Genomic DNA, 25,967 nt, shown 5'->3' on the forward strand with positions numbered 1-25,967 from the left:
CTTTTGTTGCTGATGAAAAGCTATTTTTGTTTTGTGTGCTGTATATATTTTAAGGCTAAATAAATAAGCCTTGTCAAGAAACCCGCGTGTGTAGTTGCATGTACCCTGCAACAGGCACCCTGCAGCCTCTTCATGTGGACATATTCCTGATGTTCCGGATTGTGCCTTACTTGTTGTGAGTAGGTCTTCAATTGTATCCAATTGAGGATCACCAGCATCTTTGTGATCCAGAATTCTGATTGTTATATTTTATCTATTTTTATATTGTATTAAATTGTATTTTCCATTAGTTCACTAGCATTTATGTGATATATGTTTGTTAGTCCTAGTGTGGTCAGTCTAGTTTGAATATGTTATGTGTTGTTGTCCATGTTTTGTTAATTATTAGTAGTCTAGCACTATACACTATGATTTCTCTGTTTGTTTATCTTCACATGTCCTGAGGATCATCTCACGGCCATCAGAGCCTTTTCCATGTCTACCTGACTGGACTTTAATACGATATTTGATACATATTTGCCTATCCTTGTTTTCTTGACTTTTAATTTACCTTTGGGGCGCCGGAAGTCATTTATTGTTTTTATTTATGTAGCGCCTCTATGTACATAGCGCTTCACAGCAGTAACACACGTGACATAATAATATAACACAGAATAGGAACAAGTGTCTTAAGACAAAGTAACACTAGGAAATGAGTCCCTGCCCTGAAGAGCTTACAATCTAAGTGGTAAGTAGGGAGAACTTACAGAGACAGTAGGAAGGTGTTCTGCTAAGTGCATCTGCAAGGGATCAAGGTCAGTGCATATGACATGTATAGTAACCAAATGGAGCTACCCAAATGCTTCATTAAAGAGTTATGTTTTAAGGTCGGTCTAAAAAGTGGAGAGAGAAGATGCTTGTCAGATATTGATTTATAGCTGTAAAAATGGGATAGAGGGCCACATTTTCACAGGGATATTAATGGGTGTATGGAAGTAAGAAAAAATCTGGCTGTTAACATAATAAAGGACATTATTATGGTCTGACTGGAAGGTTGGTAGTTGGTTTCCACCCTGTGAAAATAGTTGTAAACGGGAAGTTGTGTTTATATTTTTGTTCAAACTGGGATAAAGGTAAAAGTAGAATAACTTCCAAACTTAACAATAAAGACTGATATTGTTTTTTGTTTCTAGAACTTATTTCATGCCATTTTCCCACTTACTGTACAAAGGTATTTTTAGCTTGATCAGATTTGTCATGGAAAGACAGCAGCCTGCATTGCTTACACTCAAAAATGTGGCAACACATTTTCAGTCCTTTCATTTTCAGCTTCAATTTACAAATCTGTGCTGAAGAGATTTACATTGTGAGTAAGCATTTGGGATTCGGACAAATTTTTCTCTAAGCAAACAGACATTTATTCAGATGAAAACAAAGACTGTGGAAGACAAATGTGCTTATTTAATATGTTTACATTTTATACATTTAAAGATGATGTTAGAAGTGCTAGCGAGTTCAGCATGCTGGTGTTGCATCTCTTTCTATAATTAACGGGGCATTGGTTATATACTGTACTTCAATGTGGGAAAGGTGTATTCTTCTTCTCAGTGATATATATTGTTCATGTTCTCCATTTGAATTTGTATTATAATTACGACAGATGTACTGCAATTATTTGTTACCAGAGTCACGGTTACAAGTGGCTTCTCTCTTGCAACAGACCCATGCTACTTTGCTCTTTTTGTAGTGTGGCTTTATGAACAAAAGGGCATTTTTGCATTTTACCTGGTTTAAAAAAAAAATCATTTGATAAAAAAAGCCCCCCATTTGCAAAACAGGTGCAAAGAATTAGATATATAAATTAAAAGTGTACAGTAGGTCAGACAGCACAACGTCATTTATAAGGTGCAAGGGGAACAAGATGGAATCCTAATCCCTCACCAGCAATAAATACAATTCTGATTGCCTCAGCACTCAAGTGAACAAGACTCATACTGGAGTCAATAGTAGTTTTCTAAGATGTTCTTTTTTTTAATATCGCACACATATTATACTGGGCTGATATTGGTGGTGGATAGTGATAGAGGTTTCTGCAAAACCTCCATATAAACATACAGGCATACCCCACATTAACGTACACAATGGGACTGGAGCATGTATGTAAAGCGAAAATGTACTTAAAGTGAAGCACTACCTTTTTCCCACTTATCGATGCATGTACTGTACTGCAATCGTCATATACGTGCATGACTGATGTAAATAACGCATTGGTAACAGTCTCTATAGTCTCCCTTCTTGCGCACACCTTTGGTACAGGTAGGGAGCCGGTATTGCTGTTCAGGACGTGCTTACTGGTGCATGCGTGAGCTGCCGTTTGCCTATTGAGAGAGATGTACTTACTCGCGAGTGTACTTAAAGTGAGTGTCCTTAAACCGGGGTATGCCTGTAATTACACATCCACATGTATATCATACAAAGTAAATAAAAGAGAGATTTATCCACCAATCCGAGCGATCTCCCAATATTGCAAAGCACGCGCGCAAACAAAGGAATCAGCATGCAAATAGCTATGAAAGATCGAAAATGAGCAACTATGTGAAAGGGGCTACTTAATAAGGAGCCCACTAGATGCTCGCATTAGAGCTTTCATAGCTATATGCATGTTGATTGCCTTTTTTGCGCACATTCTATTGACTCCCGTATAATTATTTTTCACTTGAGTACTCGGGGCAACCAAGATTGGAAGAATTAGATATACTGTGTAGATGAATCAAGAAAAATAGAGCAAAGGTTACCCCCAGATCTACCCTAGTTATTAGTATTGTATAACCTCGATTGTGTATCATTGTTTCAATTATATGTAAGACAATATACAGTAAAACATATACTTTATCATAATTATTATCACAATGAATGAAAAAAAAACGTGATTGAAAATGATAAAGCCACGTACATCCAGGACTTATGTAATGAAAAAAGGTAACATCAAAGAGTGATTAAAAAATGCACCTAAGCACATTTCACAAAAGCCCATCACCCTTCCTCATCCATTTATAGCACGTATGTCATTATTATGTACTCATAATTATTTTATACAGTATTGAAAATTATTTTTACTTTTGTTTTAAAATTATCCCTTATCCCTTTTTATTCTGCACTCCCAACAGAATGTATGAAAACTTGCATAAATATTAAGTTTAAAAAAAAATGTAAACAAATGTTTCAGACAGAAACATCCCAAACTGCAGTTTTAGAGTATATAGAATGTACCCCTTAGTATTACAGAAAGAAGAGAGATGTAATAAATTACTGCAATTTTAAATCACAACTGTTGGGCAGAATTGCAAATAATGTCATAGTTGCATCATTGTGAACTATTAATGAAAAAGCCGAAAAGTAAACAGAAGTAACACATAAATACAAATAAAAAAATGTTTTATATAGTGAAACCATCCATAAATACAGTATATTTAAATAATCTATGTATACATACAAAATGTCAAAAATATGATACTGGTACATGCAGATATTGTATGTTAGGGACATACTAATTGCAGGTATTAGCATAAAAGAAATAAGTAATATGTTGGTATTTGTAGATCCTTACAAATGTTCTCTTGAATATTCTATTTTACTTAACTAGATAAATAAAATATAAACTTCTTCTCCAGATTTACAGTACTGTATATTACACAAAAACTTGGACCCAGGCACACATTTTTACAAGATCGCCAACTACAGTATGTGGGTAAAACGTAATACTTTTATTTATATAGACTTCCTGGAAATGTAAGAACTATCTAATGGAATTCTAAATCAACTTACAGGTTCCACATCTAAATAGGTCTCATGTTCTTCTACACTAGGACTCAGGCCGCTCACAGAATCCAGAATGAAGTCACTGGCATACAGGTAATGAGGAAGTGAAAGGAAGATTGGTTTTCCTAAAAGGAGATGAATGGTTAGTAGTATTAATATATCATGTAATATAATATAAAATATAATATGTTGTAAAGACATGTACAATATAAATCATATGGGAAGACAGGGGGAAAAAAATGCGCAAGTACACATACAGTATTCTGATAACCTGGAATATTAGTGAGTTATACTGTACGCCAATAGAAATGCTATTCAATAAGTGGCAATACCACTCTCAAAATCCACAACTTTCCCACTGACTCTAATGTGGACAATATAATCACCTCTAATGCCACCATTAACTGCATTAGCATCCAAAACAGGGTATAGTAAATATTTCACAGTAAACACAATGGGGGAGATGTATCAACGTAATGTTTTTTATAAATATAAGTATAAGTTTGTTTTGATGCGTTGTTCCATTTCAAAAAAGTTAGGATGACATAATTACTAAAGTAATTATGTAAACACACAATCCCAGCAAGCTGTAACCCAGAACCCACCACATCATATATATATATATATATATATATATATATATTTGTATCAAAAGGAGTGCTACTGAGCGTGGCCAAATGTATACAACAAAAGACAAAAATACCCAATGTGCAGGACAGGTCTATTAAGACCATTCTCCCTCCAGAGCAGAGGTAAATGAGAATTTGTAGTTTTAGGACCTGTATACTGGTCATGCCATGATGTGGCTGCAGGCTTATAACGCTTTGGCCAAAGGGTTTAACTAAATGACCCTTACTCATGAGAATACTAATTTTTAAGTATTTAACTATGTATTTTGTCACATTTGATGTAGCTCTGGGTATTTTTGTCTTTTGTTGTATAGTAATTATGTATCATTCTAACTTTTTTTATACTACTCTTGTGTTAAATTGATTTTTGGTTTAGATTAAAATAATTGGGTTCTTTTTTCATACAATAAATTTAAGTCATTTTTGAGAGGCGGTCCATTATATTCCTTTTAATTGCACCTTCCCCCCCCCCCCTTTATGCCTACAGTAAGTATTACTTATTTGTATTGAAAAGCTGTCATATATGTTTTCTTTGCTTAATAACTTACCACCTTGGCAGGCTGCGAGATCTAAAAGACCAGCTGCAGTGCAATTTCTTGAAAGCTCGACGTCTGTGCAATAGCAGTGGTTATCTGGATTATCTATAGGGGAGGCCAGTGCTTCCCTTGGGAGTACAAACCGATGTACTGGAATTCCCTTCAACACATGTTCTTTTTCAAAATTCCCATATATCGCTCTGTTGGAAAATGAAGCTGGTTATTGAACATTCATCATTATGTTCAATTTTTGTAATCTAAAATCTGTCATGATTTATTGATTTCCCCTCACTGACTTTCATAATCCTTAGAAAAGAAATCCACAATAAATATTATTTTGCAAAATGACACATCTTTTGCCTAGAGTCCTAGACGTTATCCTTTTATTCAGAGAACTGTAATAGTCTCTCATAAAGAATGGGATTTCAGTGCAGAAATATCACCATTTTTATAACAGAAAACTGAAATGTGAGCAATGTGACCTACTTCTCCTACAGTATGTAGCTCAAATAACTTGGCTTTAAAATAAAGTTTCAAAGTAATAGCACTTTGTTTATTTTCTTACAAAAATAACATTTTAATTTAAATGTAAAGGAAGAAAACCTGATTAAAGAACAGAAATGGGTGAATGTCTTGCAGTTTGTTTTGCAAACATTTCTGTGACTTGTTATGGAAAGTCGCACGTCCATGCACGTATTTACAACGATTTACATTCAAGCAGTTTCCACAACAGTTTGCGACTTTGTGAATATCAGCACATTTAAGAGCCAGAGTCAGAGTTCAGAAGCCTGTCCTGTTAGCAGTGATAAGGGTGATAGGGGAGCCCCTGCTGCGGCCACAATAAGGTAACTTACCTTATAGTTCACTGGTATATATAGTTTATTTGTTTATATATCTATCAGTCACTACTGGTCACTCTACTCTATTTTACCTTGGTGTATGCAGATTCTGCCCTTATGTGACCAGTAGTTTGAACATCTACCTGAACACACCCTATAGTATCCCTTTTAATACACAGGTCCACACTTGGATTTCTGTGTTGTCTCGTCAGGTGTGTGTGATCTGGAATCACCAAACACACACAACTATTTGCGATCCTGAACCTATACGGCTGTCAGCACTATGGATCTACTTACCTGCTGCACGTTGTTTTAACACCCATTATTTTATATGTTGGTATTAATAAAGTTTATGTTTTAACTCATTCACTTATCACCAGAGGGTGAACCTGAGTGCTAATTTGGGTTCTCTCTCTCTATCTTCCTGTTAGCAGTGATGGAAGGAATCTAGTGACTCTCTCACAGGCAGAGTAGCAAGGTTGTACTGTACATGGTGGGGACAAAACGAAGTTACTTTTCTTCTAAGAAGAAAGAAAGCGATGGAGATACATAGAGATACATAGAGATGAGATAATCATTCACATTATATATTGAATTATATACGTTCATTTTAGATCATTTCATTTTTTTGTCTCAAAAATATAAAGCACAAGACAGTTTTTTATTTTACTTTTCCATTGCCCGTGCGATTTACGGAGGGGGCTCACGTTCACTTAAACAGTAAGGTGCGTTACTGCTTGCCACAGCATAATAGAAATAACCCTTAAAGCAGCAATCCCCCAAACCTCTTTGTTTATTTCTTACCTTAGTATATTTGTGTAATTACACGGAGCTCAACTGTGGTGCTCTCGGGTTCTGCTTTAAAGCAACAATCCATGCTGCATAATGATTATAATTTTTTTATTTACTGTTACCGGGGGGGGGAATGTTAACCAAACCATGTTGCTCCAATATGTGAAATTTTACAGATTTCAATTTTGCTAATGTAGAGAGTAAAAGTTAATATGGGGCTTCTTTAGATTGCACGGGCCCTCATAACCTCTTGGTATCTGTTTGCAGGGTCGTCAACATGGGGGAGAGGTGGGACAAGGGCCAGAAGCCCTGTGGCTGCGAGGGCCCAGCCCACCGGAGCTGGAACCTTGGAACTTCTAAGCCCAGCTGCCTGTCCTCTTGTTGCCGCCAGGCCCCGGCTCTCCCCAGCTGCGGGCCTGCCTGCCTCTCCCTCACTCTCTCTGCCTCTCTCTGATGCCGGTGCGCACTGGGCCTCTCTGGCATCTGCATGCACCAGGACCTGGGCAGCTTCTGGAGCACACCGGCATGAGAGAGAGGCAGAGAGAGTGAGGGAGAGGTAGGCTCGCAGCCGGGGAGAGTTGAGGCCCGGCTGTAACGAGAGGCCCGGCAGCGGTCGTGCCCAACTGCTTTGTCCGGCTGCCGGGCCCTGCATCTCCCCAGCTGCAGGCCTCTCTTATGGTCCCGCGCAGGGCCTCTCTCTGATGTCAGAGCGTGCACCGGAATGAGAGAGAGGACTGGTGTGGGAAAGGGGAAGCCCAAAAGGAAGCCTTCAGCAGCTGGGGTAGAGCCGGGCTACCGGAGGCCTGAGACCATCCCCAAGGTAAGTGTGTTTTGTATGTATTTGTGGGGTGGGGTTTTCCTTGTATGCGTTTTTTTATGTATTTGGTGGTGTTTTTTATTTGATGTATTTGAGGCTGGTGGGGGGTTTGTATGTAATTGTGGGGTGTTTTTTTGTATTATTGCGGGGTGTGGGGGGGTTGTATGTATTCGCGGGGTGGGGGGGATTTTGTATGTATTGGGTGTGAGGGTGGGTTGTATGTATTTGGGGTGAGGGGAGTTGGGGCGGGGTGTATTTATTTTGGAAGTGGAGGGTTTATTTTGTATGTATTTTGTCCGTGTGTGTGGGGGGGGGGATTATTGTGGAGAGATTGTGTGTGTGTGTGTGTGTGTGGCTGCGGGGGGGGGGGGAATGAGTGTGAGGGGTATTGAGGAAGTGGGATTGGGTGAGAGGGAGGTAATTTGAGGGGGTTGGGGAATAGTGAGGGGAGAGGGGGTGTAAGAGAGGGAGTGAGGAAGAGATAGAGGTGAGAGGGGGAGAGTGCGTGAGGAAAAGAGGGCGTTGAGTGAGATGGATACATGGGAAGAAAATGGGGGGAAATAGAGGAGGGGGACTGCGAGGTGTGAAATGGGGGCTCGTAAGACCACCAACAGGGGGCATGGGTTGGGGAAGTCCTGTCAAAACTCTAGTCCTGGGCCTGGGAAATTTGTTGGCGGCCCTGTCTGTTTGTGCATGTTTGTCCTCACCTGTATGTAACTCTGTTTATGTTTTTGTACTATACTTTACATAACTCTGTACACAACACTTTACCCCATTGTACGAGCTGCCGAATAAGTTGCCATTTCACAACAAAACAAGGATAATAATAATAATTAATAATAGTTGGACAAATATAAAGGTATGGGGGAGGGAAGTGGGCAGAGGAATTGCTGCTACAGTAACTTAATTGTTTGATTTGTATTTCCCATTCATGTAACAAAATACAATGCTTGAGCTGCATTGATACCGTACATACATGCATTGATTATGGATGTTCCTTTGTTAAGTGAAAGTTTTGCAATATATGATTATACTTTTTCTATTGGACAAATGACATTTAGTTGATCAGTCAATTGTCTTGTTGCCACCTAATGTATCCACTTTATAGGAATCTGTGATTTAAATGTTGACTTTAAAAAGTTTAATTGAAATGTGGCACTTTACTAGATTGAACATCGTTCTGTACTGTGCTATGGGGTCTCTACTAATTTTCAATTTGGTAATTGTGAATACATTTTTAAATATATTTTCTTAAGTGCATCTTATAAACAATATGCTTGTGGTACATGTGTAGATATGGGACAAATGAAAATGAAAACACTTGGGAAATGTTAACCTCCTTTGCTTCCTACTGTATTGACTCTTGTAAATTCTTCATTTCTTGGGAATGTTGTATCAGCTATTTTTGCTTCAAGAAGCAAGGTAATTGATTGTAAGCTCACAAACAAATAATGCATTTGACTACTTCCTTAGGTCCATTGTTCTTACACAATGTCAGTACTCACTTACCTGCAGATTTCGGAGGAAAAGAAGTATAACGTCTTTCTATTATGAACAAATGGAGGGAACGAAGTTCCATCTGTTAGACCAGAACAGAGAAATGTATAGCTTTAGTTCATGTTTTATACTTGCTACAATAGTCCAGAAGAGGCTCGCAGTAGTTAGTACGGAGTTTACTCTATATTTTCTGAAGTTTTTAACTTTACATCCGTCAAAAAGGAATAGAAAATGATTTTACATATTACATTTAAAGATAAATATTGTAAACATCATGTTGATATAAACCTGTATGACAGTTGAACAAATTGACATCTAGTAGATACAAAAGATGCACATTTTTAAAAAAAAAGTCACATTGTTTTTTACTTACCTGTACCATTGATCATGTCACAATATGTATCATTCCAGTACGAGAGGGTTCTAAAAGAAAATTTACGGTGCGTAAGGAATTTGAAAATATAGCTATATTAGCATGTAAAATCTAGCTAACATATTTGTGAACTAAAGTACAGTATTAACTGTTTATTCAATGCAAAATAAAAATCTACGAACAAATATTTTTCACCAAGTATGTAATTATTCTGAAGCCAGGGTCACGTGTGATGTGTGAATTGCCCCAGATAGCATTAACTCAGCTCCCTTTCCAAATCACTCCAAGTCCTATAATATTTCCTTCACTTTATTGGAAAAGCAGCAGTAAATACAGGCACTTGTGGATGGTGTGTAGTAGTAATTTGTAGTTAGAAACAGGTAGAAAGAGGTGGCCTTGCCATAGGAGAGTAACAGAGATGGGTGCTGTACTCACTGTCTCCAGGGTGGAAAAGGAAGTGTGGAGCAATGTGGGTAAAAGGAATAGTCTTGGGACAGACTATCTGTGAACAAAGACAGAAGGGAGGGCGGAATAGCCCATTCTGAGAAGAATCTCAGAGGTTGCTGTAGCAACTCACTGGTTACATGCTCAGAGGCAGAAAGGGCAACATATTGATACATCACACAGGCACTGTGTGTGTGTGGAACAAATACGTGCAGCTGAACTTAAGGAGCTGACAAGCAGAATGCAAAGAAGGGGGGGGGGGATAATCAGAGAGAGCAGAAATGGGCTTACTTGTTCCATGACAGTAATATAAGGGTTTATTTTATTTTTTTCTACAAGCATCTTTTATTTTGCCTGATCACATACAGTACTTACTTTCAATTTTGGTAAAATATTAATTGAAAGACCTTTTTCAGTGTTAATTCCAAAAATAGAAGAACATTGTTAAAATGAGAATTGCTTTGTAATCCCATACCAATCAATAGCTTGTTCTGCTGAGTAGAAGCCACTAACAATACTCCCAACAAGAACAGTATTTTTTATATAGTTTTTGTTATGTTATTGAGGTTTTCACGGCTATGTTTTCAGATTTATATTGCTATCTTGGAGTGTACCATTACATTTGATTTTCACATATTACAAGGAAACGTGTTCATATCATCCCACCAAAAAAAAAATATTGAAAAAATTGTGTAAATAAAGGACATTTATTGTTTATGTGCTGGGTTTAGGTTCCAAAAAAGAGGAAGAGACTACTTGAATTCCCTTTTTTTTTTAAATGGCTTTTGTAGTTTAATTTAAACAATATATAATATATCCAGGTAAACTCCCTAGACATTTGTATTGAATAATTTATGTTACAGTATATATAAGGACATACTTGAAAATGAGAGGTAACTCACAATGTATTACTTCCTGGTAAAATATTTTATAAATAAATATATAGAAGGGTATTATGTGCCTTTTTGGTACACAATACACAGTTGTACCTCATTTATAATCACACTGCCTTAACTATTTTGCTTTATCTATTCACAGGTACAAAAGTAGAGGCAGCAAGTGAGGAGATTAACAAAGCATATGAGTAGCTCTGTGGCTGATACCTGGCACCTCTTACATAAACCTTAGCCCCCTGCAGACGCACTTACCAGAACACCCTCCTACTGTCTCTGTACAGTCCTCCTATTTACCAATTAGATTGTAAGCTCTTCGGGGCAGGAGCTCTTTTCCTAAATTTTACTTTTATGTCTGAAGCGCTTCTTCCCATTATGTGATTTATATTATTTGCTATTTATATTATTATGTCAAGTGTATTACTGCTGTGAAGCGCTATATAAATTAATGGGACTATATATATAAAAAATTATATATATAAAGATATACATACATACATACAAGCCGGATTTCCTCTGCCCTATGTGTGATATATTGTAACATGGCTGCTTGTGATATGATCCTCTCTGTTACTGTTACATACATGTTTTAAACGCATCAAGTAAGGAATTAGATGGGGGTGCTCTTGCATCCCAAACCCCCCACAACAATAATGTTTCAGTATTCTCGTGAATTGGGAATTATGCATTACAACCTATTGATTAAGAAATGTAAACTCTCTATAAAACCACAAACACAAAAAGGGAACTAAATGGTACAAATGTTTCTAAATGTTGCTTGATTGTATGCTTTACACATTTCCATATACAGTAGCTGAATGAATGGACAAAGCCAGGCTTCTCATTTTGTCTCCTAATGTATAGGTTGAATATATACCGTACTGTCATATGTATACGGAATGTACGTAAGACTGGTTGATTGACCCTGACTGACTTGAGATACCGTATACTGCCATAAATATATGGGATGAGAATATAAAAATCTTTCTTACCTGTTTCCTTTGTATCCATCAATTATTGCAACTTTTTTGATATCATCCTTCCCATTATAAACATTAAAAACGCCATCTCCTGTTCCATTGTACTGTGGGAAGCACAAAGAGTGGAAAATTACATCGGCAAATAAATCAACAAACTAAGTAAGCACTTTTGTATTAACCAATATAACATTAAGACACATTTCAATGTGAATAAAACCAAAAAAAGCTTCTGAATTATTAACACACCTAGGGGCTAATTTTATATCAGTATAAGCAGTCGCTAGCCCAGCAACAGGGCATATTCTTGAAATGGGTATGTTTACAGTTCACATGGGTTGTACAGTATGTGTGTGTATGTTTATATATATATAAACATACCCATTTCAAGAATATATACTGTGTGTATATATATATATATATATATATATATATATATATATACATATACATATATATATATATATATAACAGTCATAGGGGCCTATACTAGTAGCTTCGATAAGATTACTGCTATCTTAAATGGTGTGGCATGACACATCTATAAAATTCTCTAAAATCACAAAATGTGCTTAATGCTAAGAGTATTAATAGGGCACACATATCATATTTTGCTTACTATCTGGCGATATTTCATTGAAAGCTTACTGATTTGCGACATTTTGCAAATGCATTTTTGACAGTTTCGTACATTTCTACTGTCTGATTGCATTTGTCTTTTGTGCCTGTTAAAGATGCCTCTCATACTGTATGTAAATGTACCTGTGTCTGTAAAGTGTTTAATTGTAATCAGGTGACTTCTTAGGCATATATATTTAGAGACAGACATAGGTAGCAGTATTGCAAGGGGGTTGCTTTATGCAACACATGGAGACATACATGTGAACAAACCTGAGATACCTGGGAAATATGCTAATTGAAAGCATTGAAATATAATTAGCATATTTAAATGTGGGTATATAGTTATCGCATACATTTGGCACTCTTGTTCATTATAGTTAACGCAATGCTGTTTTGGGGAGAAAACATGACTTATGGTAACATTACATTACATTATAGGCTTTTGAAGTTACACATCACGTTAAGTTACTTAGGGGAGCTTTGCAGATCTGGCCCTCATGTTTTTTTAGCTACATTCGTTACAAGAGTCTGCTCCTGTTACTTATCCTTTCTGATGCTAAATGGAACTATTTTATTGTCATTTGTCACTGCTAACTTAAACATTTAATATTCTTCTGATAGATACATACCGGGTAGAACACTCCAGTGGTTTTATCCTTGATCAGAAAGTTTGGTATTGCTACCAAAAGTGGATCTCTGTAGCCCCATAAAAGTTCTTTAACACTTCTGACTTGGAACAGAGAGGAGTTTGATGCCTTAATGAAGCCATTTATTAATGTTGGAATAGACGAATATAGAGAGGGTGCAGCCTAAAACAGAGAACAGTTGCATACAATATTAAGTCTGTTATTTAATAGAAACATTCAAAATGTGTTTAATTAACCTATTCACATCCTGTTCAGTTGGAGACATCTACAGCACTGGTGTACTTTCCTTGTAAATACCGCAATACAACATTATTTAATAACAGCTTAAACCATATTGAAGAACAAAACAATTTCTTTCTTTTTATGGGTGAGAATTTACAAGAACACTCACATAAATGATATACAAAGTGATCTACATTATGGGCCAACGTAGCATTTTGGTTATTGTCGACTTAAATATATGTAGCCATGCATAATAATGACTGCGTACATCTTCCCTGTTGGCAGTAAGTCCTGGTAAGTAGAGGCCTGCCAACAGTAGTTATGGAGGTTTTCCCTCAGACCCTGGTGTGGTGCCCTGTGTAAGGAAGGGAGTGGCTGTATGCTTTGAGTCCCTGGATAGTGACATCAGAGATGCGCCTGCCCCCTGAGGTATAAAGGGCACAGCACTGTCAGTTATTGTAGTGTTAGCCAGCAGTTGTGTGAAGCAGCTGGTAAAATGTATGCTCCTGCATAAGGGATTGGAGGAATACTTTTGTGACCCTAGTGCTGTAACTAGCGGTAGCAGAGTGACCAATCAAGTCTGTCTAAGTCACGCTGTGTCCAGGGACCTGGCGCAGTGGTGATCTCCCTAGGAGAACGGGAATCCCACTTCAATACGGGAGGGCGTACCTGGCAAAGGGACAGCACGGAGAGATGTGCGGCTAGAGCCGGCAGCTGCATGGGGCAGTCTGCTACATCCCATTCTACAATAAAGATGCCAAGTTCAAAGATACCCCCCCCCCACTGTGTGAGTGTGAGATTACTCTGCAGTGGCAGTCACCACCGAGAAGGAGTTCCTCACCAGGACCATCTCCCTGCGGAAGCACAGATCCTGATGAGGTGGAGGCGCTGCACATGAAGTAAGTTGGACTCGTAACCACTACCTCAGATACCTGTCCTGCTGCCATCCTCTATAACACCAAGCGGGAGACTCAGGAGTCCTGTTACTAGCAGGTGCACCACCACACACGACCTTGTAATGGGGACCGGTTAGACCACACGGGCCAATGTGAGATTGGGTGGGTCAGACAAGGGGGGTCCACCCGTTACAATTGGAGGCGCTGCTGAGATACCTGTTAACAGGACAGGCTTTTGCTAGGCACACACTAGGAAACAGGGAGAGTGTCTGCTGCCACTTTGTGCTGCGTGGGACGGAGCCAGGGGTAGTCAGGCAGATGCTGGAGCTGCATGCCGCAAAGACGCCTTGGGATCCGTTAGGGGTTAGTGAGTCTGGAGCCGGGGGCTATTGCTGTTCTAGTCGCCTTGAGGTAGCGCTAGAGGGGGACGCCTGAAGGGGTAAACTGGTAACTTAGGGCAGGAATTCTGGAAGGGTCCGCACTAGGCTAGCCAACAGTAGGTCGACGCCCAAAGTACTGCATGGAAGAGCCAGAGTACTCTAGTCTCCATTCCAGACCACTTACCAAGGAGCACAGACTGGAGGAACGTGTTACAGTAGACACAGAAAGAGTGAGCCTAGCCTGAGGTAGTGCAAACACGAGTCAGATCTACGTTAGGTACACAAGGTGGTGCACAAGGCATGTTTATTGTACGGCTGTGGTAGCTGCCCCGCAGAGCGGAGCTCCACGTACAGGAAATCAGTGTTCAACGATCAAGAGAGAGATCTGTCGGAATGGAGGATCAGTACAGAGCAGAAGGTCCAGGATGGCAGGGTGAGCGAACCGTCAGAATGGAGGATCTGCACAGAGTAGAAGGTCCAGGATGGCGGGGAGAGAGAACCGTAGGAATGGAGGATCTGCATAGAGCAGAAGGTCCAGGATTGCGGTCAGAGGAAGAACACGCATATGAACTGTGCGTGGACGAAGAACAAGCTACAGAAGAGACTTTTGTGAGTTTGTTGTGGAATGGCGTGAAAGCCGTGGCTGAGCCGTGTTTATCATGTTTTTGTTCTCGGGATGATACCCCTGAGAATAATGAGCATGACAGTGTTATCTGATGGGAGGAACGAGATGGACTGTGTTGTACCCCAATTAACAGCCAGACGTTGCCTTAAATGGGAAAAAGGACAATCCTTACCAAAATGGCGGTTCCCGCGTTCCCGGGACACCGCGTGGGCATGCTGCAGAAAGTCTTGCAACTTTGCAGTTTGCTAAATGTTGGCCAGGATTGGCGCCAACGAGAAAACTCCACCCCGATGGGGAGTTTGGCACGAAAGCTGGAGCCGCGCCCTCATGGACTATGACTCACTCTGCACCTGTGCTGGGTCAGCCTACAAGTCTACGAGACATCCCCCTAGTCTCAACCAGGGGGAGTGGTTTGCAGTTCCACCGGATATCGATGGAGAAAGAAGGAGGAGGGGTTGCCAAACCCGCCCCTGCCCTTCAGTTGCGAAGAGCCATTGACCAGTACAAACGAGTGCCTCCGCTGGTGAATATGGCTGAAGTTGCTGATAAAGTGGACCAGAGTCCGTTGATCTCTACGCAACCCTACTCGGCTCCAGGAGGCTTCCTGGTCATCTGTGTGAAGGGTGTGGAGACTGTGGTGTGTCTTTGCCTGAAGTGCAGACTGCCGGGCGGAGCCGTGGGCAGCGAGGCCCGATGCCCCCACTGTGGACTGCAGTACATGTGGCCCATGACCACTTTTGTACCGTTACAAGCTGTGGGAGTAGCAGGAAATGTCCCGATGCTGATCGACGAACAGCCGGGAGCACTATGGAACGAGAGTGCAGGTCCCGCGGAGTCAGAGTCAGGTTCGGTGCTCCCGACTGAGAAACCCAACCATTGGAGAGGTGATCACCGAGGAATCCATTGCCGGTCTCCTATTGGGATGCCCAGACCGAAATGCGGGTTGGGATCCTCGGACGAGGAGTGTGCTGGGCTGTCGAGTGCGATGGTCAGAGAAAGAGACTGTCATACTATTGGTACGCCATGGAGAGATGCCATTCCCCGTGGTGTAGAGACGCGGAGTAGAGTGTCTCCAGTACCGCGACCACCCGATCGCCGGAGTCCCACTGCCGTGGTGACTAGTGGATCGGAGGGAGGTCGATCCACCCCGACCCTGCGAGGTACTAAGATGACACAGTGCCTGTCGCAGATCCAGGGGGGGGAGGAGAAGGAAGAGCGAGTCCAGAGCCAGACTGGATCGCGCAGCAGACGGGCGTTGCCAGATGTCCTCGTGGAGGAAGAGATCCCGATTGGGGATCCAACCCAAGATGGCGTCGAAGCACGTGCGTGCGCGGAGGAGATTCCGGATGACCAGAGCAGCATCGAGTGGGAGATGATCGCGCCTCTGTGGTCGAGCAGCGGAAGTCGTTCACCTCCTGCCAGATGGAATGGGCGTTCGAGCCGGAGAGCAAGAGGCCCAGCTGCTGGTGAGAAAGAGAGACTTTGTGCCGAAGCCGAGACAGGTATTGCTGGGGAGCAGGTCGTAACCCTGCCTATACCTACGGTTCGGTCCCGTCCCCAAACCCCGTCCACACCCAAGGTTAGCCCCAAGGCCCTAGCTAAAGCCCCTGTCCCCGTCACTATTTCATTCGGGTCCGGTTCTAGCTTAGGGTTGTCTGGGGGTTCCCGGGGTCCTATCCAAGAACGGACTGGAAGCCTGGACTGGGGAACGTCTGATGATGGATCGGAGGGTGGAGGGAGGATTTCTCGACATGGGTCGATGGCCAGCGAGAGTTATAGCGCGCTGGGTATTGAGGGCGGACACTGGTCACAGAGTAAGAGCCCAGTGGGGCGATCTGAGGGTACGTCCAGGGTATCTTCGGGTGGGCCTGATGAGGAATCAATAGAGGAGTCTATAGAACCTAGCTCTGAAGAACGGAAGGAGACTAGGTGGTGGGCCCCGTTGTACGAGGGGTATGTCGCTTGGTTCGACCGCACCCGATTTATCCTAGAAAGGGATGGGGTGGTTGATCACTGGTGGGCTGCCGGGGACTTTGATGATGAGGCATACCTTAGGGCCCTAAGGGTAAGGTGGGACCGCATCCAGGCAGGCCTTATTACCCCAAGGGGATCCACAGGGCTAGAGGACCCGGTAGAGGCAGATGAGCCCCTGTCATGGGTGCTGCCCGGATCGGCTGGCAAAAGTAAGTTAACCAGGACTTGCCGAGCTGAACGGGTTATTGCGGCTAAGTATAAAAGGTCGCATGGGCTTGAGTACCCATATGTACCGGAACCTCTAATGAGAGAAATAGAGGAAAATAGAGAAAGGTGGCTCAAAACCGATATTCAGTACTATATCGTAAATAAAGGGGGAGCCATTAAAGGAATTCAGGCCGAGCAGAGGGTGTCCCAGCTTATGCGGGTCTGGAAGATAGGACGCAGTGTGTACATGCACAAAGTGGTATATTGCAACGAGCGAGGGTTACCACGGGAATACAGCGTGATTGTGCATGATACCGCGGGGCGGGAGGTGAAGAAGCCAGATCCTCGACATTATTATTGAGTGCCAATTAGAGTGGTCTGCTTTTTCTTTAGCGCTCCCTGCTGGTCAGTGAGTGAGATGGGCTTGCATTATTATGTCAATGTGATGGTGTTTGCCATGTTATTTGTGTTCTTTTGCAGTGTTTCCTGGCGCAAGGTACACCAAATTTAGGTCCAAGCCGGGTCGGTGGGTATTAACCAGGGGGAGTATGTAGCCATGCATAATAATGACTGCGTACATCTTCCCTGTTGGTAGTAAGTCCTGGTAAGTAGAAGCCTGCCAACTGTAGTTATGGAGGTTTTCCCTCAGACCCTAGTGTGGTGCCCTGTGTAAGGAAGGGAGTGGCTGTATGCTTTGAGTCCCTGGATAGTGACATCAGAGATGCGCCTGCCCCCTGAGGTATAAAGGGCACAGCACTGTCAGTTATTGTAGTGTTAGCCAGCAGTGTGAAGCAGCTGGTAAAATGTATGCTCCTGCATAAGGGATTGGAGGAATACTTTTGTGACCCTAGTGCTGTAACTAGCGGTAGCAGAGTGACCAATCAAGTCTGTCTAAGTCACGCTGTGTCCAGGGACCTGGCGCAGTGGTGATCTCCCTAGGAGAACGGGAATCCCACTTCAATACGGGAGGGCGTACCTGGCAAAGGGACAGCACGGAGAGATGTGCGGCTAGAGCCGGCAGCTGCATGGGGCAGTCTGCTACATCCAAGTCTATAATAAAGATGCCTTGTTCAAAGAAACCCCCACTGTGTGAGTGTGAGATTACTCTGCAGTGGCGGTCACCACCAAGAAGGAGTTCCTCACCAGGACCATCTCCCTGCGGAAGCACAGATCCTGATGAGGTGGAGGCGCTGCACATGAAGTAAGTTGGACTCGTAACCACTACCTCAGATACCTGTCCTGCTGCCATCCTCTATAACACCAAGCGGGAGACTCAGGAGTCCTGTTACTAGCAGGTGCACCACCACACACGACCTTTTAAATGGGGACCGGTTAGACCACATGGGCCAATGTGAGATTGGGTGGGTCAGACAAGGGGGGTCCACCCGTTACATATACTTGGCACTTTTGACTCAAAATAGAATGGAATTTTGATGATTGTTCTGGGCCCATATTTACTAAAAAAAAAGCAATACATTTACCTAGTTACATATTAGATAGAAAGGCTGAAAAAAAGACCTATGTCCATCGAGTCCAACCTATGCCTGTTCAATTTTGATGACAGATACTTACTCTACATTTGTATGTAAGGGGGTCACTCCCGGTATCCCTGATTTTCCTTTGCTCCCTGTCTTACCCCTGTGGCAGTGGGGGAAGGGGACGGCGACTTCTCCCGGTGGGCGCCACCATCATGGTTGTGGTGCGAGGTTCGCGCAATGCGCAGAGGTTGGCAAGGGTAGCGGTGGCCATTACAAGTGTGCAGGAGTTCTGGGAGGTTGCGCAGGCGCAGTTAAGCGTAGCGGCGGCCATTACAGCTTTGCACAGGCGCAGTAGAGATCGCGCACGCGGTCCCCATGGGAAAGAGGTCCTGAGTGGACTACATCCCTCAGCAGCCTCTGGGGAACGCCCTATGATCGCTGTCACCTGCAGCCAGCCACTGAGACTTGCAGATTCTCTGCAGCAGGGAATTGGATACAATGTTGTGTGCAGACAGGGATTGTTCAGTCAGGCTGAGGACACAGAGGGGGAAAGAAGGGGGGCAGAGAGCTGCGAGCTTCTGCCCTAGGCCAGAAATCCCCAAGCTAAAGCTGAGGTCCTGACTCCCCACTAGAGAGGGTGGGTGTTCATAGGGACAGGCCCTTAGGTAAGGACCCTGTGTCCCTTCAGCTGTGTGCTAGGCACACCTAGTGACAGTACCTGTGCAGTTACTTAGTGCAGGAAGAGAGAGAAGCCCTGCTGCAGTTCTTTAGTGCAGGGACCCAGTATAGTGTACAGTATGCTGCATGTTCCTGTAAGCTGTGTTGCTGATACAGAGACTGTCCTTATGGTGGGACGTTCGGCTGGACCCCATCCACGCGGAGGTACAGATCAGCGCTGGACCAAGCAGCGCCAGTAGATCTTTTGCCAAGACACTCAGGTGTAGAGACACCTGGGCAGGTATTTACAACCTTCCACACGTGCACCAACTTTAACTTGCTCCTCACATGTGACAGGCCTGTTCACACACTTGGGTGGGCTTGGACTCTTTGGACACGGGGTTGGGAAGGGGGTGTAAAGGTATAGCCCAGTTAGGGGCAAGGTTATAGTTGCCAGCTAGTGGTAGAGGGTGGTACATATATCTTGTTGTGTATTGCTGATGTATGTGTTAGGTTACATTCTGCATATAGTAAAGACCGTTGCTATTTGACATCCAGTGTATGTGTTCATTTGTATGTGTCCTGCGAGGAACAACTCCCGCTCTGCTGGGAGCCATCGCAGGTGGAGGCGCTGCACCATATAGTAGTAAGAGTAATTCACTCCAGGTTCCCCGTGGCGGAAGCTCAGCCTCCTGGTTGCCAAACAGGTACAGCACCACCCTGATTAGTAGTCAGATACACCTACCACCCCAATCTCACTTAGGGTGGGGGGTAAGAGGGCTACATGTATTTAAAGTTTTTTCATCTAGAGGAAGGCAAACAAAAAGCTCCAGTAAAACATTATCCAATGATGTCTCATAAGGGGAAAAATAAATTCCAATAATGGCAGATTTCTCCCTGGATCAACATCCTTCCTACAAAACACACTGCAGACACACACGAACAAAACAGACTGCTGCCCATTCTAATCCATAAAACACACACCAGCAGCCCCCCTCTACATCCACTGCAGCCCCCCTGTAAGCCCCCCACCCTCCCACACACACACACAAAACACTTTGCACCCCTCCTTCACTCACAAAATACACACTGGAGCCCCTCCTCTACACCCACAAAACACACACTGCACACACTGCAGCACCCCTTTCCCCCATCTGCACCCACACACAAACCAAAAAACAGACTCTGCCACGTCAACATATATAAAACACACAGCAGCAGCCCCCGCTCTACACCCACTGCAGCCCCTTGTAAACCCACACACCACACACACACACACACACACACACACACACACACACACACACACACACACACACACACACACAAACACTCTGCACCCCTCCTTCACCCACAAAACAGACATACAGCAGACACACACCAACAAAACAGACTCTGCTGCCCCCTCTAGACCCACAAAACACCCACACAGGAGACACACACCAACAAAACAGACTCTGCTGCACCCTCTACACCCACAAAACACCCACACACCATTAAAACACTTTGCTGCTCCCCTCTGGACCCACAAAACACACCACAGACAAACACACACCTTTCTCCTCACTCTCCTGTGCGGAGCTCTCAGCAGGCAGGGTGGGGAGGAGTCAGTGCCTTGCTGGTGCCTCCTGTCCAACCACCTCCCCTGTCTGAGAGCTGATCTCACTTTTTGTGAATGAGAACTGAAAGGTGAATGGCTGAAAAACTTGGCAGAGTGCCCAAAATTCCGGGCCATTACTGGTTGGTTAAAATTCCGGGCATTATTCAATCAAAGAGCAGGGATTTCAATAATGCCTGGAATTTAACAGCTTTAGCCTATAATTCTGGATAACACTCAAAATTCAAAGGCACACTAAGCGGGCTCTATTTATTAAGCTAAGAGACGCATAGTATTTGGTTCTTCTAATTAATACATTGTAACTTTTATTTCCATTCTTTAATACAAATACATATAAAAAGATCAATTGCAATTGAAATAGTGAAAGAGTTAATCCGTATAAAACGTTAGAACAGTTTTTTTTTTAAATGTATAAAAATAATAACCAATTGGCATTTGTCCATGAAATACTGTAGCTTGGGTTATTGCTGAAGTTTCCACAGCAAATGAACTTAGTGAAGAGTTACTACAACATAGGGATTTAGCCTCTCCATTAATTAGAAACATAATTGCCTCCCCTTACTTACAGCAACAGCAAGGTTCAACACTGTGAAATTATCATCTTCTGATCCAACAGACATGTGTGGCTGAAAAACGGCAGAATTGGGCAGCACAAAAGACACAGTATTATTTGAATTCTGGGTAATATTTTCCTTAGGTAGATATCGGACCCTATAAAACATAAATAAGACAAAAGAATAAACTGCTTAGGCAAACTGCTCATTACCATTTGATTTGCATACAAGTAAGCCTACAGTCCATTCAAATGTATTGACCCGTTATTTTTAAGGAAAATTCATGAACATTGTTGCATTACGGATATGGATACACTAAATTGAGATGACGAAACGTAAAAAAAATAGTGCACTTCTGAGGATCTACCTCTTAATATCATTAAGGGGGGTATTAGTCTGACAAATCCCACTGACATTGCAAATGCATTCAATGACTACTTTGTGGAGTGTGCTATTGACTTATTAGCAAAACGCAACCCAAACCACAAACATGAATCTCATCCTGGGAGTACCCATATAGCCCCACCTCCTTCCAACACTGCCCACAATTTTCAATTTGGCCCAGTATCCGAAGAGGAGATTACACAAGCGCTCCTCCAATTAAAACTAAGCAGCCAATGTGGACCTGATTTACTGCAATCTAAGTTCCTAATACTTTTTTGCCCCAGCCATTGCCAAACAAATTGCTTCCATAGTCAACTCCATTCTGTCTGCAGGCCATATCCCTAAGACCTGGAAAACTGCCACAGTTGTCCCAATCTTCAAAAGTGCGGATAAAAACACTGTCTCAAACTACAGCCAATCTCTCTGCTCCCAATACTATCCAAAGTCATGGAAAAATCTGTTCACTCCCAATTAAGCGATTACTATACCAAGACAAATTTCCCTAGTCAATTCCAATCTGGCTTTCGCCCCAAACACTCTACCCTAACTACCCTGCTAAAAGTTTGCAATGAAATCCAGTATGGCATGGAATGGGGACAACTCACTGGTGCAATATTCCTAGATTTTGCCATGGATTTTGATACTGTTTTTCATGCTATCCTGCTTTACAAACTCCAGTGCTCTGGAATAGAGAAGCATGTTTCAAACTGGTTTCAGTCCTACCTATCAGGTAGATTCCAACATGTGTCCATCTCAGGCTCTAACTCCAACCCCTTGGATTTCACCTGTGGTGTCCCGCAAGGCTCTGTTCTGGGGCCCCTACTCTTCTCAGTGTTCATCAATGATCTTCCCACAGCTTGTAAGGAAGCTTCAATACACATATATGCAGATGACACAATCCTATATGCACACAGCCATAGCCTCTCCGACCTTGAACATATACTTCAGTCTGACTTTTTGAGACTCGGAAACTGAATTTCCCAAAACAAACTGTTTTAAACATTGACAAGACTGTAACAATGGTATTTGGGACCATGACTAAATTCTTAAAGCTTCCAGTGACCGAGCTCCAAATCAGAACCAACACTAACAATACCCTAACTCCTGTTACTAGTTTTAAATACCTGGGCATATGGTTTGACTCCAACTCAACATTCGGGATGCACATTGATACCCTGACATACAAAACCTATGCCAAGGGGTACTTTACAGGAACAAATCCTCCCTAAGCCTTCTGGTCAGAAAGCGTGATGCTAATGCCAATTATCGACTATGGAGACATAGTATACGGCTCGGCACCTCAAACCCACCTTAGCAAACTGGACGCCCTCTACAATTCAATATGCTGTTTTGTTCTCCAATGCAACTACAACACACATCACTGCGAAATGCTCAAATAACTAAATTGGTCATCACTTGCGTCTAGGCGCAAAGTTCACCTTTCCTGTCTTGCCTTCAAATACTTTCTTGATAAGCTACCCATCTATCTGAACAAGCTCCTCACCCCTACCACACGCAGCACTTATCATCTGAGATCTGACTCCAAAAAACTGTTCATGGTCCCAAGGCTCAACAAAGTATCCGGCCGCTCCTCCTTTTCTTACCGTGCACCCCAAAACTGGAACAACCTACCTGACACTCTCACATCCACCACCAGTTTAAGTTCTTTCCAAACTAAGGCTGTCTCACATTTTTATCTGGCAAAAAATGTTTTTTTTCGGCGGTCACTGCTGCTGGGGTATAAAGAGGATGTCCCACACGCAAAGGCAATAAAAAGATTTAGTGCATATACACAAAAGAAAAAACTGCTACAGAGTGAACTCTTGACGCGTTTCGTCCCGAGGACTTTGTCAAAAGAGTATCTAACACAGCCCAAGATGATGTGTATATAGTGCGCTGACTGCTGTATCATTGGTTAATTGTGATGTGATGTGTGTGTGCGCAGGCCCACGGATGAGTGCATGAGCAGGCCCGGTGAAGCGCGCATGCGCAGGACTCCAGAAGTTGGCCGCAACATGAATGATCAGCTGCATGGATACCTTCCTATGCCTGGCTCACATCGAATTCTCTGCTGCACTGGTGGGTCACCCACACCCCCACCCACACCCCCACACTGTCAGTCACACACCCACCCAGTCAGTCACCCACCCAAGTCAGTCAGTCACCCACCCAGGTCAAAGTCACCCACCCAGGTCAGTCGGTCACCCACCCACTCAGTCAGTCAGTCACCCAGTCAACCACCCAGGTCAGTCAGTGAAGTTCCCCCACCCACCCAGGTCAGTAAGTCACCCACTCAGGTCAGTCAAAGGTTAGTAAGTCAGTCAAGGGTCAGTCAGTCAAACACCCACCAACCCAGGTCAGTCAGTCACCCACCCAACTACCCAGGTCCATCAGTCACCCAGCCAACAATCCAGGTCAGTCAGTCACCGACCCAACCAGGTCAGTCACCCACACATACTGTCCTCCTGTCACCCACACACACTGTCACCCACACACACTGTCACGCACTGTTACCCTGTCACCATGTCACCTACTGTTACCCACTGTCACTCAGTGTCACCTACACTGTCACGCACACAGTCACGCACACTGTCATGCACACTGTCACGCACACACAGAGACACAAACAAACATATATATATACAGTGTATGTATATATATATATATATATATATATATATATATATATATATATATATATATATATATATATATATATATATATATATATATCAATACAGTACATATATATATAAATATAAATGTTTTTTTATTATATAGTGTATATATTGTTTTGAACTGGTTTGGGATCCCAGTCTTTCTGCTGGCACCCCATATTAGCCCTTATATACCATTTTTTGCTTTTGCTTGCTTCATTCATTGTAACATCGCCGGAAGAAGAGATTCGTGTATCTCGAAAGCTCGCACAAATAAAAGCATTTCGTTAGCCACAGAACGGTATCATCTATTTATTTTTTGATTATATATATATATATATTTATCTATATCTATATCTATATCTATATCTATATATATATATATATATACAGTGTGTATATATATATATCAATACAGTACATATATATATAAATATTTTTTAATATATACTGTATATATTGTTTTGAACTAGTTTGGGATCCCAGTCTTTCTGCTGGCACCCCATATTAGCCCTTATATACCATTTTTTGCTTTTGGAGTGCACCAGGCACCATTGTATTTTGTGTATATGTATATATGTATATACTGTATATTTACTGTATGATCTTGCATGTGCAAACTGATAATTTTCCTGAACCTTAAAGAATAAGTGATTGGAACTGTGAGTCCCAGATGAACGTCATTAAATTGATCAGAGGTCTTCTTTGTTGGCATTAGGTATCAAATACAAATACGATCAATGGAATTAACATATGGATGGTTTATTTGGCACATTTCACATTATTTATGGATATGTTTGTTCTTAAGGTAATTATTAACTATTGCTGTCAAGTATCCTACTTGTTCAAAATACTACTCATAAAAAACAGTGTTCCTCAACTGTACCCTGTACCAGGGGGATATGTTCAAAATAATATAGAAATAACAAAGTGACAAACTGTCATTTTTATAAATTAAGGGGGTGATGTATCTAAGTGTCCTGTCTCCTAAAGGGTGGGGGGGAGGGGGCAGGGGTTAGAGGGAAGAGCTGAGCGTGAGGCTGATTGATCAAAATAAACAATCTCATTGAAACCAATTGGGTTTTTTTCTTTAATAAATCTAGTGCTGATTTTTTGCCCCTTGTTTTTTAACCCACAAGACTTTTACAGTATACAGAGTCCTTTAAGTTTCTTATGTAAGATATTCTTAATGTACTTGTGAAGCAGGTGATATGCATTATGAAGGGAAGCTTCGATTTTACTGCATGGATGGGGTAATAGTAATTACTAACCCCTAATACAGGGTTACAGTAATTATACAAGAGCTCACAGACCTCACTGCAATCACTATATTTAGTCATTTGCGTTACTGTAGTAAATGGTCTTTCCATTTGTACATGCAATCAGGGTTACCATCTTCTACCGAAGGCCAACCCGTAAAAATAAAAAAAATTCCCTTACTTGGTTCTTTGT

At 42.2% G+C, this 25,967-nt stretch overlaps 1 protein-coding gene across 2 annotated transcripts in view; it reads right to left on the reverse strand.

Moving 5' to 3' along the window:
- Positions 1–25,967, reverse strand: part of CD36 (CD36 molecule (CD36 blood group)) — a 55,006-nt gene that overhangs the window by 22,862 nt on the left and 6,177 nt on the right. For both annotated transcript variants that reach the window (XR_012801605.1, XM_075599586.1), the window contains exons 3-9: positions 21,487–21,631; positions 12,846–13,025; positions 11,611–11,702; positions 9,282–9,331; positions 8,921–8,990; positions 4,976–5,163; positions 3,805–3,923 (exon numbers count right to left, since the gene is read on the reverse strand). Coding sequence is in view for 1 of the 2 variants with exons in the window: in XM_075599586.1 (XP_075455701.1) it covers positions 3,805–3,923; positions 4,976–5,163; positions 8,921–8,990; positions 9,282–9,331; positions 11,611–11,702; positions 12,846–13,025; positions 21,487–21,631 (844 nt within the window). In the remaining variant the exon portion in view is untranslated. The remainder of the gene's footprint in view (positions 1–3,804; positions 3,924–4,975; positions 5,164–8,920; positions 8,991–9,281; positions 9,332–11,610; positions 11,703–12,845; positions 13,026–21,486; positions 21,632–25,967) is intronic.

Source organism: Ascaphus truei, chromosome 5 (assembly GCF_040206685.1).
Source record: "Ascaphus truei isolate aAscTru1 chromosome 5, aAscTru1.hap1, whole genome shotgun sequence".
Classification (NCBI taxonomy): domain Eukaryota; kingdom Metazoa; phylum Chordata; class Amphibia; order Anura; family Ascaphidae; genus Ascaphus; species Ascaphus truei.